At 55.3% G+C, this 16,410-nt stretch overlaps 1 protein-coding gene across 1 annotated transcript in view; it reads left to right on the top strand.

Annotated features, from left to right (window-relative positions):
- The first annotated feature begins 3,320 nt into the window (after nucleotides 1-3,320).
- The window catches only part of PAPPA2 (pappalysin 2), an 89,139-nt gene continuing 76,049 nt past the window's right edge, over nucleotides 3,321-16,410 (top strand). Inside the window, exons 1-2 of the mRNA XM_086753458.1 lie at nucleotides 3,321-3,810; nucleotides 7,982-9,044. Of these exons, the coding sequence (XP_086609584.1) occupies nucleotides 3,321-3,810; nucleotides 7,982-9,044 (1,553 nt within the window). The remainder of the gene's footprint in view (nucleotides 3,811-7,981; nucleotides 9,045-16,410) is intronic.

A 16,410-nucleotide genomic window follows, 5' to 3' on the forward strand; every position in this document is an offset into this window, starting at 1 on the left:
GCTTGACATGGGTCCCCTGCTCCTGCCCAGCGCCGGCAGCTGCCTGACCCAGCCACCTCCCCAAAATAACCGTGACTGCAGAGACCTGCAGCCCAGAGAGTCCAAAGAGCTATGGGACATGCCAGGAAGGATGACACGTGGGGAAGGGATGAAGAATACCCAGCCAAACCTCCCCTCTGCCACCACTTTGTCCTCCGCCTGCCTCCCATCCAGCATTCTTCTCTTGCTCCTGAGAAGGTTTGAACTGCAACTGGCCCCTGCCTGGGATGAGCATCTCAATCCAGATGCTGCATGCAGGGATCCCTGGAAGATGCAGGGATCCCTGGAAGATGCAGGGCCACTGCATTCCTCAGCCAAGGCAACCTGGCTCTGAGCTGGGGCCTCTAACAGACATTTGCCCCACTTTCCAGAAAGACAGAAAATGTGCCATGGGCGCACTGCCGCCACTCTGACATCTTTGAGCCCCTTGCCTCTTCCCTGGGGCCTGTCTTTGCTTTGCATGCAGTGAAATCATCACGTTGGTCAAGCTAGTTGCTCCTTTTTTTTTTGGGAAAACAAAGAAAAACTACCCAAAATATGTAAGTTTACTCTGTAGCTGGCAGTGGTGCTGGGATGAGAATGGCATCCCAGCATCCCTACTCCCCAGATGCTGACCCAGCCTGGTGAGGTGCCCCCCATGGTCCTGCCCTCCTCATCCTCACCAGCCTCCTCTGGGCCCCACCTTGGCAGCGGCTGCGAGGGGAACCTGCCTGCGTGGGGATGGAGAGCATGCTGCAGCCAGCGCGGGGTAATGATTCCTGCGCTGGGCTGCCTGCTCCAGTGGTTCCGTAAATCCAACCAGGCTCAGGCTTGGGCACAGGGACCTGGGGGCTTGGTGTGGCGGGGAGCTTTCCTCTGCTCTCACCCATGTCCCCGCAAAAAAAAAGGAGCTCCTTGGTGGGTTTTCACTCCTTCGCAGCTCCTGCTCCACACCAGCAAAGAGCAGAGATATTTGCTCGTGGGTCTCATTCTGTCAAGCGAGCGGCGTAGCCCAGGCCAGAGCCTATATATAGAGGCCCCGCTTGGGTGCATTTTTGGAGGGTTTTATGGCTCCGATGCTGGATTCATCCCAGCCAGGCTGTCCCCGAGGAGGCAGCGCTGCTGAACCTCTCGGATGGCAGCGCACGCTGCTGAGGGTCTGGTGGTCTCACTTCTTTGGAGTAACCAGTCTGATGATCGGGCAGGGCAGGGTGTTGGGTGGCAAGATGATGAATAACCCCTTAATAAGGTCACTGCCATTCAAAATGAGCCGTCCCGTGGGATCCTCTCTTATCAGGCCCTGGTAGACGGGGCTATCAGGAGCTGGGTTCATTCCTGAATGAATACGCACTATGAGCAACGCTTTGCTGGCGGTGGCCCCAGGACAACACTCTTGCTGGGCCACCTCACCAGGGCCAAGTGCCGAGCTGGGTTATCTCCGTATCCCCACGGCCGGCAGACGGGCACCGGTGCATTCGGTGCAGGCAGGAAAGCTGTGAACCCTTTCTCGCCACCTCCTTGTCAATGATGGGCACTCGTGTTGTGCTTGGATGACATTCACACTCCAAAGGTCTTCAGGAGAGGCTCGAGCTCCTTCACATGAGCCAGCCCCACTCTGCCTGGCCCTGTTCACCCTCTGTGTGTCCCCCCTTCCTCTCCAGGCACCCCCAGCCCAGCCTCGCCATCCCCTTACCTCTCCACCTTCTTACACCTCCCTTCCTCCTTCCCACAGTGAACGACTGTGCTCACCCCTCCTAACCCTCCAGTCTTTCCAGCGCTATTTTTTTCTGTCTCCCCCCACTAAAGCACCAACTCCCCCCCACCTCCTCCCATCACGCTCCCACCTTGAGAAGACAAAAAAAAAAACCCAAACCCAATCCCAACCCCACGCAGGCAGCTCCTGCTGTTTGTTCTCAAATCCCTTCCCTCCTGCCTCGCTGGTTTGAAAGCCTGTACCCTGGAAGGGGCCTCCCAGCTTTCGCTGGCAACCCCGCTTCAGACTGACCGCCACAGATAGTGTTTGAGAGTGAAAAAAAAAAATATATATATAATAAAATAATGAAAAGGAAAAAAAAAATCTCCGTGCTGAAGTTTTCCTCGTCTCCCGCGCCGCGTGCTGGTGCGAGGCTGTCTTAAGAACCAAAAGGAAACTTTGGGGGCTTGTTTTCTCACCCATATGCTTTGAGCAGCTCTCCCCTGGCAGTGCTGGTGCTGTACCCTCTGGCAGGGTGGTGAGCGAGATGTGTCTCCCACCGCTGCCTGCTTTCTTGGTGGTTTGTTTTTTTTTTTTTTTGGCTTTTGGATGTGGCTCTTTTCCTTTCACCCAGATAAGGTGCCTTCAGCTCACCTTTCAAAAAGCAGGGAAAAAAAAAGAGAGAGAAAGAGAAAGCAGCAAAATCTCTGGCTGAGAGAGGTCCCTGCATCCCCGAGGAGGATGAGGAGACCAAGACCACCACTCCCCTTGCTGGAGTAGGGCTGAAACTGGGCGGGGGGGGTGTCCCTCCTTTCACCTTCCTTTCCTCCACACTAAGCAATGAAGATGAAGGACAGTGGTGAGGTGGGCAGGCAGATATCACATCCTGAGCTACAACGAGAAAAAAAGACGGGCGCGTTTCAACTTAGACAGCAAAAAAAAATATTAAAAAAAAAAAAAGAAGAAGAAAGGAAAAGCAACCAAGTGCTGGAGGAATGAGAGAGGCAGTGAGTGTGGAGAACCAAGAGCAGCCTAGGACAGGGCAGGTGATGCCCCAAAATCCCAGGGACAGGGAGGGGATGCGGAGGAGACCTAACGCCCTTTCGGGCGTTGGGTCCCCTCCGCATCCCCTCCCTGCCAGCCTCCTGGGGAGGCGGAGGGAAGGGAGGGCGATGCTTCGCTCGGGGTTTATTAGATTGGACATAATCATCTTTAAATAAGGCAGCCCCCCCCCTCCACACCCCCTCCTTGGAGGGGGCTTTCTAGATAAGGGCGTCTAACGCAACCCCCGCAGGCAGAGCCGGGCAGAGCAGAGAGCAGAGCAGGGAACCCCGGCTTGCAGGCAGAAAAGGGGGGTGTGTGTGTGTGAGGGGAGGGGGGGATCCCCACCGCTGTGCTTTCGCCCTCCTTCCTCCTCCTCCTCCTCTTCCTCCTCCTCCCGCAGGAGCAGAAGGGGAGGAGAGCGGGACCTGGGGGGGGCGGGGGGGGAAAGTTGGGGGCAGCGGCTGCGGCGGGGCCGGGGGAGGATGCCCTGAGCACCCCACTCCCCCGGGGCCACCTCCCCCTCCCCCGCCCCTCCTCAAATTCTTTTCATCCCCAAGGAGGGAGGATGCTGCGCTGTGGGACCCCCCTGATCGCGCTCCTGCTTTGGGCAGCCCTCAGCCTGGCCCGCGGGGACCCCCGACCCCCCGACCCCTCCCTGCTCTCCAGTTGCGGGCTGGAGGGACCGAACCGCCGTGCAGCCCCCCCTCCCCATCACCCTTTGGGGTTTTACCCCCAGGCTCCCGGGGTGCTCGGCGCTGCAGTCTCGCCGGACTCCGGGCGGCCGAGGGACCGGAGACCACGGGGTGCCGGGGGAGGAGGAGAGGAACCAGGCAGAGAACCGAACGCCCAGATCCGGAGGGAAAGGCTGCGGGGTCAAGATCCGCAGCTGCCGACCCCTCCCCGGGACGGGTCGCTGCCCTCCCTGTATTTTTCGGGGGGTCGGGAACAGCTGGCGGCGCGACCGGAGGCTCTGCCCGTGATCCCACGAGAGGAATTCACCCTGGAGGTGTGGGTGAAGGCGGAGGGCGGACAGAGCAACCCAGCCATCATCGCAGGTAAAACCCCCGGGAGGGATGGGGACCCCTCCTCTCCCTCCCCTTCCCCATTCCTCCTTCCCTGGGAACTCGGGTGGTGGTGGTGGGAGGTGTGTGTCTGCTTTTCAGGGGTTCTCCCCGGGCTCCCCGCCGCCCCCCCCCCGGGCCTGGCCGGGCTCCCGGTGGGTCCCCGGACTGGATGGCCGCACGGTGGCAGCCGCGCCGCACGCACGGCACCGGCACCCCCCTGCTCCCAGCCTCCCCTTCCCCGGGGGTCTCGGCCCCGAGGGCTCTACAGAGCGCCCCCCCCACCCCCGGCAGAGGGAGGCCCCAGGAGGTTTTTCCTCCCGGGAATTGCCCCTCCAGCCCCGCCGGAATTCTCTCTGAAATTGCCCCAGCCCAAGAAGCAGACGCTTGATGGAGATCCTCAGGGGACCGATGTCACCTCCTTCATGCGACTGTGGCAGGGCACAAGGGTGGCACCGGGCAGGGCTGGGAGCAGGTGGCAGCGCCAAGATGTCCTGCTCCCATGGGATGTCCTGCTCCCTGGGGTCCCCCTCTGCAGAGCACCGGGCTGCTGTGTTTCTGTGCTGCTCCGGCCAAGCTGAGACCCTCCCTCCATCCTAACTCTCCCTCTGCTTGTGATCCCTCCTCCCCTTCGCTCACCGCCTGGCCCCTTTCATTAATTTATCTCCCCGGCTCGTCCGGGTGATCGCCGCATCTTTGCTGTGGAAGAGGCAGGAGGGATGGGCTGGAGGCTGGGTGGCAGAAGGGAAAAGCGGCCGCGTACAAGGAAACTTCCCAGCCATCGCTTGGGCAGCACAGCTGTTTGCAGCTGGAGGTCTGGCCTGCAGGTGTTGGGTTTTCCTTTTCCCAGCTAGCCAGCGGGGGATTACAGTTTTTTTTTTCTTTCCTTTTTTTTTTTTTATTTCCTTGTGGCGGGTGGGACGGTTATTAGCACTGAAAGCACTGCCCGTGAGGGCTGGCGCTCACTCAGGTAATATCTCCCGGCCTCCGTGCTCCAGGGTTTGAGTCAGCCCCCGGCCCCTTCAGCTCTCTGAGTCACTGTCCGCTTCCCACTCTCGCCCTGCAGCTGGGACAGCAAGGCCTGGGTGTGGGTGGCGAAGAGGGACGTTTTGTGCCAACAGGTGACACAGGCAGCTGCCAGCCCTTCGGCAGGTGCTGAGTCTGCCTCTGCTCTGCCACTCCTGCTCCGTTGGTGGAGAGGGAACCAAGCTCTGAGGTGGTCCAAAACTGTGGAGGAGCTGGGGATGCTCCAGGTATCCATGTGTGAAGGAAGGCGAGAGGAAAGAAGGGCAGAGCTGAAAGAGGATTGATTTAGACTGAATATAAGGAAGAAATTTTTTGCAATGAGGGTGGTGAAACACTGAAAGAGGTTGCCCAGAGAGGTGCTGGATGCTCCATTCCTGGAAACATTCCAAGCCAGGTTGGACAGGGCTCTGAGCAACCTGATCTGGTTGGAGATGTCCCTGCTCCTTGCAGGGGGATTGGACTGAGCAGCCTTTAAAGGTCCCTTCCCACCCAAACCACCCTGTGATTGTATGATTCTGTGATCTCTCAGCATCATTGCCTGAGATATAAGGCCAGGCTGAGCAGCTCTGTCTGGGCAAAGCAAGCTGTCATGACTGCACATCCCGAGGAGTGAGCACCCTCTCAGGCCAGCTGCCCTCATGGCACAGCTGGATGCTCCTGGCCTGGTCAGAAGTTTTAGCAATTGATTTCCTCCTGGTACCTGAATCTCAAAGCATGGCTGAACTATTCCTTGTGCTGCAAAGCTCCTGGCCCCAGAGGGAGAAGATGCTTCTTTGAATGTGGTCCTTACAAAGTGACGTCCTTCATCCCTTTGGAGGCTTTTTCTCCATCAGACATCTTTCTTGGCAGACATCTTTCTCTTCATTTTTTTCGCCCTGCTGCCAACATTTCTTGTTTTAAAGCCAGAAGTTATCATCCTAAGCACTGATGGGCATCACAAACCAGGTTAGAGCTCCCTGTTCCCACCTGACAGATTAGAGGCAGAGTTGCACTTACAGGTGCTGAGGAGACCACCTTGCACCTCTGCAAACAGCTTTTTCCCTTCCTGGTAGGTTGCCCCAGGACAAAATACCAAGTTCCTTAGCAAATCTCAGGGTCTTCCAGGGTCTACAAACTGGTTCCCTGATGATTTCTTGTGGAGGCCCTTGGGAGATGTCAGGAGCTGGTGCTGTACGGCTCTGCTTCACCATTCTGCAGTGGCTCCCGGCCGTGGGATGTGTGGCTCTGCCGGCATGCTCCGTGGCTGCTGCTGAACTCGTTAGGCACTTCCAGGCTTGGCTGCAGCATGGTTTTGTGAGGATGCTAGCTCACACTCGCCCCAAAAGGCTGTACCACCCCTGTTGCTGTTTGGTCTGGTGTTGCCTTAGTGTTTGATCGAATTTTGGGCTCTAAATCATTACAAGGTGAAATGCATGAGTTTTCCTAAGAGAGGAGGTACCCAGCCCTGTCTCCTCAGCCCCAGTGAGGACCAAATACTAGAAGATGGCTTTCAAGTGTGCAGGTGAAAGCACTTTTCATTCAGCACTCAGCCCAAAAGTGCTCTCCAGCTTTGCCTTCTCACTCCTGCAAGACTCCCTTGCCTGCCTCCTGCTTTTTGGCTTCTCCCCATCTCAGTTTCCTCTGATCTTCCTGCTTCCCTTTCACAATCCACCAGAAAACAAGAGTTGGCCCAAGCCCATCCACCCACGGAGGCTTTGTGCGTGGCTGCCTTTGTAGTGAGCAGAGGCAGGGATCCGTGCCCCAGGGTGGTTACAACCGTGGGACGGCCAAGAGGCCACCACCCATCTCGCCCTCAGTAAAAGGGAGGGATGGAGAGGGTGCAGCGGGGCTTGACGTGACCTTTGTTGGCCACGTTTATGAGGGCTAGTGGGGAAGACGTGGGGTCATAGTAACCTGGCTTCAGTCACATCCCCTGGATGAAAGCCAGGAGGTCCTGCTCCTCTTGGAGCTCCTGCTCCTCGATGCCTCTACCTCTCTCTGCTGGCCTCTTTGCAATCCTGGCAGCAGGTATGTTTTCCCCAGAGCATCATGCTGAGCATCCCCAGGGACAGGTAAGGCAGCGGGACAGGACAGCAGTGTCTTGTTTTGGCCAGTGATGCCTTGATGCCATGGAGATGGGCAGATGGTGCTTGTGATGGGAGCAGCACCGTGAGGGGCAGGAGAACCTGTGCAGCGGGGTGGAGACATGGGGAAAAGGGGGCTGAAGCATAAGAAATATCACAGCCAGAGCATAAAAAAACACCTCTGGGCATGGCAGCAGGTTTCGGCAGCATCAGGGCACAGCGATTTGTAGGGGTGCGAAGTGGGAGGGCAGGGAGCTCCTAGGATATGCTACTGGTAGGGCTCAAAGCGTGCCTTCAAGCTCGCTCAGCCCAGCTGATGGCCCCGTGAATGTCCCAGTTGTGGTGATTAAGGAGCCCAGAAGCATTTATTCCAAGCAGTGGGTCCATTTGCTCTTGCCAGTATTTAAGTGCCGTTGATTCCCAAGGGCATTCAGTGCCTGCGAGCTTCTGGCTCTTGACTGTGGGCACTCAGCAGCCTGAGTTTCGAGGAAAGTCAGCAAAGCTCCAGATCTTGCAACACGCTTGGGCGCACAGGGAGAGGCTGTGCCCAGAGCTGTTCCTGGGGATGGATTTATGCTCAGGGGAGCTTTGAGGGCTGAGGTGTTCACCTGCCCGGCTGGAGGCAGCGCATCCCTCTCCAACCCTCACCCGCCTGCGCTGGATGCATGACTGGGAGGAAAACTGGAGCGTAAAGGAGAGCTGTAAATCTGCCTGGAAGCTGTTGAGGAAGCAGTCCCTAGAGAAAGCTGTTCTGCTTTGGGTTGCTGTGCTCTAATTCTTAAAAGCTTTGGCCTGCAGATAAAAAGCTTAGCCTCTAATCCCGTCCCACAGGAGCAGCTCAGAAACACCTCACTTCTTGGCCTCTCCTCCTGTCCATGCTCTTCCTCCTCTCTCCATCCCACCTCTCCATCTCTGCCATCCTGGCTATTCCATCTGCTCATCCAAATGATTTTGGATGTGGGTTGGGATCCCCCTGGCTTGCAGCACCCATTGCCCAGCAGCAATGCTCTCTGGTCCTCACCATCTCTCCTCTCTCTCCATCCTCGTCCCCGTCCCTATCCCTGTCCTGGCTGCAGGTGTCTTCGACAACTGCTCGCACACGGCCAGTGATAAGGGCTGGGCGCTGGGCATCCGCGCCCTGCAGCTCGGCGGCAAGAAGGACGCCCGCTTCTTCTTCTCCCTCCGCACGGACCGGGCAGCCACTGCTACCGAGGTGACTGCCTACCACCGCTACCGCCCCGAGGCCTGGACCCACCTGGCCGCCAGCTACAATGGGCGGTGGATGGCCCTCTACGTGGACGGGGCACGAGTGGGCCGTGCCAATGGGCAGGGAGGACCCCTGCACAGCGCCTTCATGGCCTCCTGCCGCACGCTGCTGCTGGGAGGGGACGCCTGGGGAACCGCACACACTTTCCGGGGACACCTGGCCGGGCTGGCCCTATGGCGGAGCGCCCTGTCCCAGCTCCATCTCCAGCGCCGCTTCCTAGAAGGGGTGGCCGAGGGGATGGCAGGGCTGGCTCTGGCTGCTGGCTTTGCCACCCCAGAGGAGCGCTGGGCACCTTTTCGGGAGGGTGCCTTCCCCCAGCAGCGGGTGCTGCCATCCCCACCGTCCCCCGTCCTGCGGCCGCTGGGCCCCCCTGCCTGCGGGCAGACCGCCTGCGATAACGTGGAGGTGGTCTCCCATTACAACTGGCACTGGCCGCTGCGGAGCGGGAAGGTGGTGCGGTACCGGGTGGTGAACTTGGCTGAGGACGGCGGTGGGCGGCCAACAGTCAGCTGGGAGCAGGTTTGGCGGCAACACCGGGCACTGACGGAGGCTTTCCGACCCTACAACATCTCCTGGCAGCTCAGCTTGCTGGAAGTACACAACACCTCCCTGCGCCGCCGCGCCATCCTCCTGGGCTGCGAGCCCAGCAAGGTGGGCAACGAGCGCTGCGACCCCGAGTGTGAGCATCCCCTGACTGGCTACGACGGCGGGGACTGCCGCCGGCCCGGACGCTGCTTCTCCTGGAAGCGCCGTGATGGCGTCTGTCACATGGAGTGCAACAACATGTTGGACGACTTCGATGACGGTGACTGCTGTGACCCGCGAGCCACCGATGTGGCCAGGACCTGCTTCGACCCTGACTCGCCCCTGCGGTAGGTGCCGGGCTTATGGGGGGGTGGTGCACCAAGGGGTGGGGTGCACCCGCTCCCCAACACCTGCTCTGCACCTGATTGTTGCTTCTGGCAGGTGGCTTTCCAGTGTGGGAAGGCGGAAGGGTGTTTTCCCACGGGGACGAGTGTGCTGTGCCATCAAGGGCAAGTCAATCTTACAGCGCAGGATGGCGCCGCTCTCTGATGCCCTGCCATTAGGTGTTTTTCCCCCTCAAAATTAGCAGCGGGTGATGGGGAACTCACCCTGTGATGGGATTCCCAGTTCAGAGCTTCTGGTCTCCAGTGGCATTCCAGCTGGACCGCAGGCATCCCTGGGGTGGGCAGAGCAGCCCCACGCGAAGGGTGCGTCATCCCCTGCCCCCTCCACACAGGATGCAGTGGGGGGATTTCTCCCCCTTCCCCACCTAATTAAAACCTAATTTCTTAATTTTTATTCAAAATGCCTTTGCCTGAGCACTGGGGTGGGGAGAAGGAGGCAGTGCTGCTAGGTGGGAGCGGCAGGATTTGGTAAGGTGTGGGGTGGCCTGTGTGAGCCTCCCAGAATCTCGCCCCAGAGAGTAAAGCCCATGAGGAGATCCCCTTGGCTGGGCAAAGCCAGAGGCTGGTCAAGCCCTGCACCTCAAAGCCAAACAGTGGTTTGGGAGTAAATCCCCCTCTTTGGGTAAAGGCAATGGCTGGCTGCTCGGTGCTGGAGGAGGACGCCTGCCTTTAGTGTGTGCCGCAGGTGCAAAGCGCCCTGCAAAACCCACGTTGCTTCTTGGAGCATCAACACATGGCGTTAGGGGACTCTTGCTCTTCCTGAGGCCCTTCAGAGGCAGCAGCTGGGGCGGGATGGAGAGACGGGACCCCCCCAACATGAGGGGGGACCCCGTGGCGGCGAGGACAGTGTCCTCATCGCGGTCAGTGCCTTGCGCACGCCTGCCCTGCTCCCAGAGCCTCTGAAGTGCCAGCAGCCCCACTGATGTCTTCCAGCACTCAGGGCTCTGCCAAATGTGCTTTCTGGCTGGAGATGAGGAAGGAAAAAAAAAGTAATGGTTTTTCCTTTTTTTTTTTTTTTTTTTTTTTTAAGCTGTTTCTGTCTCAGTGTCAGAGAAAATTGCTCATTCCCTGCTTCTGGCTCCCGAAAATGGGCAGAGGTGCCCACTGGAGCGGGAGCAGCGCAGTGCAGGTGGCAGCATCAGGGAAGACGAACTACAAGCGAGGGCTTTAGGGACACATTGCTCTTTTGATCTTCTTCTTTTTCCTTCACTTTTTTTTCCCCTGGGCTGTGGGAGCAGGTAGGCTGTGGCCATAAATCCTTTTTTCCCCAACCCAGCTTCTTCTCTCTGCTGCTTCCCGGGTGGGACAAAGAGGGAGAAGGGAAGTAGGCATCTCTGCTTGGGTGGTGGTGATGGGAGAAGAGCAGCGCTTCCCTTCCTCCCTTCCTGAGCCTTTCTCACATGTCCTTCCGTTGTCTGAGAAAACACAGGAGGAGGATGGGGAGCCTGTCTTCCAATGTCTGGCCATGGAGCCACACCCCCTGCCTCTGTCCCAGCATCTCCCAGAAGATGTTTTCCCACCCCAGGAAGCCTCTTTGGTGACAGCCACCATTGCCACCCTATGCCTGCCTGTCCTCTTGTTTCCCATCCCTGTGAGCAAGCACGGGCAGTGCTTTCCTGAGCGCAACGGAGATGAGCGGCTCTCCTGCCTGCACGCCAGCTCTCCGCTCGTGGTGGCCGTGAGCATCCAACGCCACTCGGCCTTTGCTTCAGCAGGACAAAGGCTCAGTCCTTGCCCTCTGTGAGCAGTTAGAGAAATGTTTTCATCCTCAGACAAGAAGGACTCCACCTTAAATTAAAAAAGGCCAAATTTTTGCTGGTATGAATCAGGGCTTCCATTTGTCAGGATTTTCCCCTGAAAGTTGGGAAAGAAAAAAACAAAACAAAACAAAACAAAAACCTTGCTTCTGTGGGAAAGGAATGGGAAAATGGGAACACTAGGGAAATAACAAATCTTTTGCAATTTTCTTTCCACAAACCTCATTGGTCTGCGCAGAAGACAAGATTGATTGTTTGTAGACTAAGCTCTGAAAAACAAAATACGTTGTGCCCAGCATCTGGGAAACGTGGGGGCATGGGTTGAATCTTGCTGCTACTGAGCTCTTCTGAACTGCCTTTCACTGGCTTCTTCAGAGATGCCTGTGGACACTCAGCCTCCCGGGGCTCATCCCTGCCCCTGGTACTCAGGAATGAGCCTGCCAGGGCTCATCCCTGCTGAGGGTACTCTTGTTCCTGGGGAAGAATAGAAGTGTTTGTGGGAAAACCACCGGGAAACTGGTAGTGTGTGTTTGGGGAAAAAACAACGCGGGCTTGAGCGCAGGGTTGGGAGCCCCCAAGGACATGGCCAGGCCCGTGCCATTTCCTCGAAGTCGGACAAAATCCAAGATACACGAGCAGGTGACCTTAGCCCAAGGGGTTTCGTTCAGGCAGAGCTCCCGTTGAGCGAGTACCTCTGGTTTTGCTTGTGAGGTATTATATGTAAATGAACATTTATGAGGAGCGGGGCAGCTGGGGAACTTACAGAAGGATTTTTAGGGTGGAAGCCAAAACGGGAGAAATAATAATGCGAAATAAAATTTAACAAACTGCAGAAAGGCAATAGGAGGCAGGTGCTTCAATGTGAACAACAGCTTTCGGTCTGTAACTGGAGGAGAGCAAGCAAGCAAGCTGGTTGCTGCTCTGCCCAGGCACCTGGGCTTTTTCATACCTTTTGGAGAAAGATGTGCCAGAGCCCAGGAGGGAGCTGTGGCTTTGGGAGAGCTGACGGAGAGGGAAACTCCACTGCAGGTGATGCTCTCTAAATCTCCTTTCAGATCAAGGTGGCAAAACAAAAATTTGGGGGATTTTTGTTTTGTGGGCTAAATCAGCTCTGCTGTGTTTCATTTCAAGGCTCTCGCAAAGAGTGGTTTGGATGTGAACCTTTCTTAGTGCGGCCAAAAATAACCCAAACAAGAAAGTCAGAGTGAGACGCTGGACAATTTCTTACTAGCATACAGATTCAGTTCCCTTTGGTGAAGGGTCTCAATACCTTGTCTTGACTTGCGTGCATGGCCTTAAGCATTCGTGTGAAAGCTTTTCCCATTTTAGCACATCCCTCACTTAAAATCTCCTTCCCTTAGGCTGCAGCTTTGAGACAGGCAAATCACATTTCCAGAGGGAGAAGCCTTAGAACAGTGGCAGCTCTGGTGCTTCTTAGTTGGTGGACATCTCAGTGTACTTCCAGGGCCGCACTTGGGGCTAGCAGATCCCTCACCCATGCTTAGTGTAGGGGAGGAACATGAGGTTTGGAAAGAAGGATTATAAAGTTCTGGTGGGGATGGACCCTGCTGTAGCGGAGGCAGGATCTGCCCCCTGCTCTGGGGCAGGGAATGATGCTGAAATGATGGCAGCGTTGCTGTGCACAAAGCCAGGTCATCAAGGTATCTTGCTGAGTCCTTCCTGCACCTCCTCTGGTAGAGTGTGGGACAAGACAAGTCCCACTGTGCCCTGAGCCAGCATAAAATACACCCGTGGGACCACGGGCTTGCGGCTGGAGGGGAACAGCTGAGTGAAGAAATCCCTGTAAGACAACATGACAGGAGCCATAGGCAGCAAGTCAAGGGCTTCTCATTCGCCCTGACCCACCATGTGAACAACAAGGGGACAGGCAATGGCAGAAGAGCCGCCTGCTGTCATCCTTCACTCAGTCTTGTCCTGATTTAAAGCACTTTCCAGGAGATGCTGGCAGTGCAATGTCAAGGGCTGGAGTAAAATTTGCCTGGACTTGCTGCAGACAGGCATCTCCTTGCTGTGCCTGAGTGCTATTGTAATTGGTGCTCTTGGAAGAAAAGCAGCAACAGCTCATTAACAGCAATTAACACTTAGTGAGGATCCCCCTCGGGCAGTTAGTCAATGAGAGTCTGGTGTGTGACACAGTTAATGCGGAAAGAAAAACTGGAGGGGAGTCTGGAGAGCAAAGTGGATAAGGGCAGAGCTGCTGGGCCTTTCATTTCAGTACCCGAAGTAACAGCAGAAAGGAGCAAAAAAATGACCCAGGGTCTCCAGAGATGGCTGCAGCTGTGATATTGAAGCATACCTGATTAACAAGACACTTGATGGGCTTTAATGCAAGCTTAGCTTAGCCTCCCATCCTAAGGGAAGGATGCTTAATTGGGTTAAGGCTGTTTGGGAGCCTCCCACTGTTTAAGTGGTGTCTTCAAAAGCTGATCCAGGTTAAGGTCACTGAATGTCTCTCGTGGACAACCCCCAGAGGATGGACGAATTGCTCCGAGCTATTCTTGAGCAGCCCATTGTCAGGAGATGTTCAGCTGAAGGTGGTTGGGCTGATACCATAAAAGGTGTAAAATTGAGGAGGTGAGGCAAGGATGGCATCTTGGGGCAACAGATGATCTGCTCAGACCTTAATCCTGTCCAGATGGTAAAACAACATTCAAATTAGCTGCTTAGTTCCCCTTACCTTCCTCTGCTACAGGACCCCTTGCCAGATCCTTCTCACAGTGAAATAAGGCAGGTATGTGCAATGTTATTTTAAAATTGTAAGCCTTGGGAACAACTTGAGGCCAACCACACTGTTGCAGAGCATACATTCTACTGGAGGTGGTAGGTGTCTGCAGACACCTTCACTTGCTGTTTGTGGTGGTTGATCAGTCACTTGTGGGACAGATGGAGAGGTGTGTTATCTGCATGCTATGGAAGTTGCTGCCTGTGAGCTGTGGAGTGGAAAAGACTATCTGCTTCGCTAATGCTCCTGCAAGTAAAGCGTGGTTAGGAGGTACTTCTGCTGACGGCTCCCTCCAGCACTTCTTGGAGTCCTACTGGCCAGTATCTAAATATCAGCCTGGTGGCTCCCAAAGGATCAAGCCTCAAGTGATGGACTTGATGAGTCTCAGGGTTTGAAAGTGTGGTGATGAGGAAATGGGCACTTTAGGGATCTCAAATGTGGCAGTGATGGGTTCACTGGCTGCTGAGATTGTTTCTTCTCCTCTAGTAGACCTGCTGGGGCTGGGGAGGTGCAGTAATTAACAGGCTTTTTGCTGGAGCATGGTGATTTCTTGGTGGATGCTTTAAAGTTTCATGAGAGTGGTTGGATTTGAGCTCATCGAAACACTTATTTTTTTCCTTGTAGGAAAGCCCCCTCTATCTGGGCTTTCCCATTGATTACCAATTTTAAAACTTGGCATAGAAGAGATTGTCCTTGGTAGAGCCTATTATATCAGGCAGGCAGGATGTCTACCAAGATGCTTGCTTGTGATGGGATTTGGAGGCTATATCCACATGAATGTGCCCCTGGTTGACTCAGCTTGCCCAGAGCCCTTGCTTAGGACTGAAGACCCCAAATTTGCTTTTGACCTTCTCAATCAAAGTATGTTGGAGAGTATTTGGCATGTAATGACCCCTTAGTAAGTGTCCAGCGCATTGTGGCAAAAATGAGGAACTCTGAGTTCTTCCAAGAGACAGGACTTGGTGTGGTGAGAAGATGCGCTTGGTTAGTGTGACTTAGTGGGCTCTGCAGTGTGCTTACATTTATGCCACCTCTGGGTAGTGCTGGGGAACTGCATGCAGGTCTCTGCCTGCTCCCTTCCCTTTCCCTGCAAGATACATATTGTTTACTTAGTCTTCCTGCTTCTTCCTTCTAGTTCCTTGCTTGCTGTGAAGGCTGCTCTTTTCCTTATGTGGGATGCGCTTGGCTGTCCTTGTGTCTTTCTCGTAGGAAGTTATGTGTGCTGGTATCTTCATTTTTACCTGCAGCTCCTCCAGGCTCTTGGCAAAGAGATGTCTTATATCTCCCAAACTTTATGACAAATAAGGCTATGAGTCAGGTATCCTAAAGGTCTTTGGGACTTTTGTTCTCACAGAGATGTGAGGGGATTACAATCTCTCCAGTGTGGGCTAGTAAAGGGATGGAAAGAGTAGCTGCGGGCTGTAACATCAAGCGATGAGAGGTCAATGAGGAGAAGGTCGGGAGTGGCAAAAAAGGTAGTGATGGTGGGTTCTAGGATAGAGGCATGGTCTCAGAGGAGCATGCAGCCAGGGTGCATGTGGCAAGACTCAGCCTTTCCATGTGGCATGAGGCCAGTGGGACTGTGGGAGTGACTTCTTCCCAAGGGAGGTGGCATCCAGGTACAGCTGTCTGGCTGGACCATGTGAGGTCTTGGAGATACTGGTCAAGAGCAGAGGGCACATGGAGGTGTAGAGGCCTCTGGGTCCAAGGGCTTGTTCCCAGCCCCTGGCTTCTGTGCTAGCTAAACCAGCTTGCTCTGTGTGGCTGCATACTGCCAGCATGCCCAAATCTTCTTCTACATATTTTGGGATGCTAAAAATAAGAAACAAAATCTACAGTAATGCACTCCTTTTCTTCCTAAGATAGAAGGCCTGGGGGTTAGTTTCCAATAAGCCTTTACTGGAGGACAAGTCTTGCTCGCTTCCACAAGCCTTCCCACGAGCGTGGAGCTGCCAGGCGATGTGTTCCTCGAGGAACCTGCCAGGTCTTCCTGGGGGTGGCTGCCTCTGGGCAGAAGAGGGAGAACACGATCCGCGTGTGAATGAGGCAAGAGAATCCCTGCCCGGTGGCTGTAGGTAGCCTGGGTGCTTTCAGGGAAAACAGCTGTCCCAGATGCGAGCTATTGTTCTAGTGAACACCACTGTCCCAGGGGCTCACTTAAGGGGGGCTGATTGTATTGGGATGGCAATTGTGAAGGAACAGCGTGTGTCTGAGGGCTGGGGGGTTCACTCTTTGTCCTGATGTTCAGCCCTCCCCAGGGTTCCTCCTTGTGCAGCTGTACCCTTGCCCACGGGTGGAAGACCCCAGCTGAGAACGTGTCCAGGCTAGTGAGACCCCAGGAACTGAAACAGCAGGGCAGCCAGGAGCTCAGCAGCCATGTGGTGGGACTCCATCAGCTTGATGTTGACGGGGTCTCTGGGATGATTTATCCCATGTTTGGGTTGGCACACTGAGCTGCGGCCATTGGAGTTGTTAAGTGAACATACTGCTTTTAGTTTTCCTTGGCCCAGCTGCCACTGTTATTTAGGAAATCAAATTGCCCCTTTGCAGAGGGTGATGGGGTGAGAGGGAATGGATCTGGTGGAGCCCAAACCCACCAAGACTGCACAAGGCAGTGGACTTTGCTGGGAGGCTCTGGGGAGGGCAAGGATGCTGAGCCTTCGAGACTGTTGCCTGCCAAGAGCTGCACTGGGGACCAGAGGCAGACTCAGATTTTTTTTTTTTTTTTGTTTGTGGTTAACGTATGATCATTACATTACAAAACTTCTCCAATAAATTATCTTGCGTCCTTTTTATATCTGCGAGAAAG

This window comes from Chlamydotis macqueenii, chromosome 8 (assembly GCF_036417535.1).
Source record: "Chlamydotis macqueenii isolate bChlMac1 chromosome 8, bChlMac1.mat, whole genome shotgun sequence".
NCBI lineage: Eukaryota > Metazoa > Chordata > Aves > Otidiformes > Otididae > Chlamydotis > Chlamydotis macqueenii.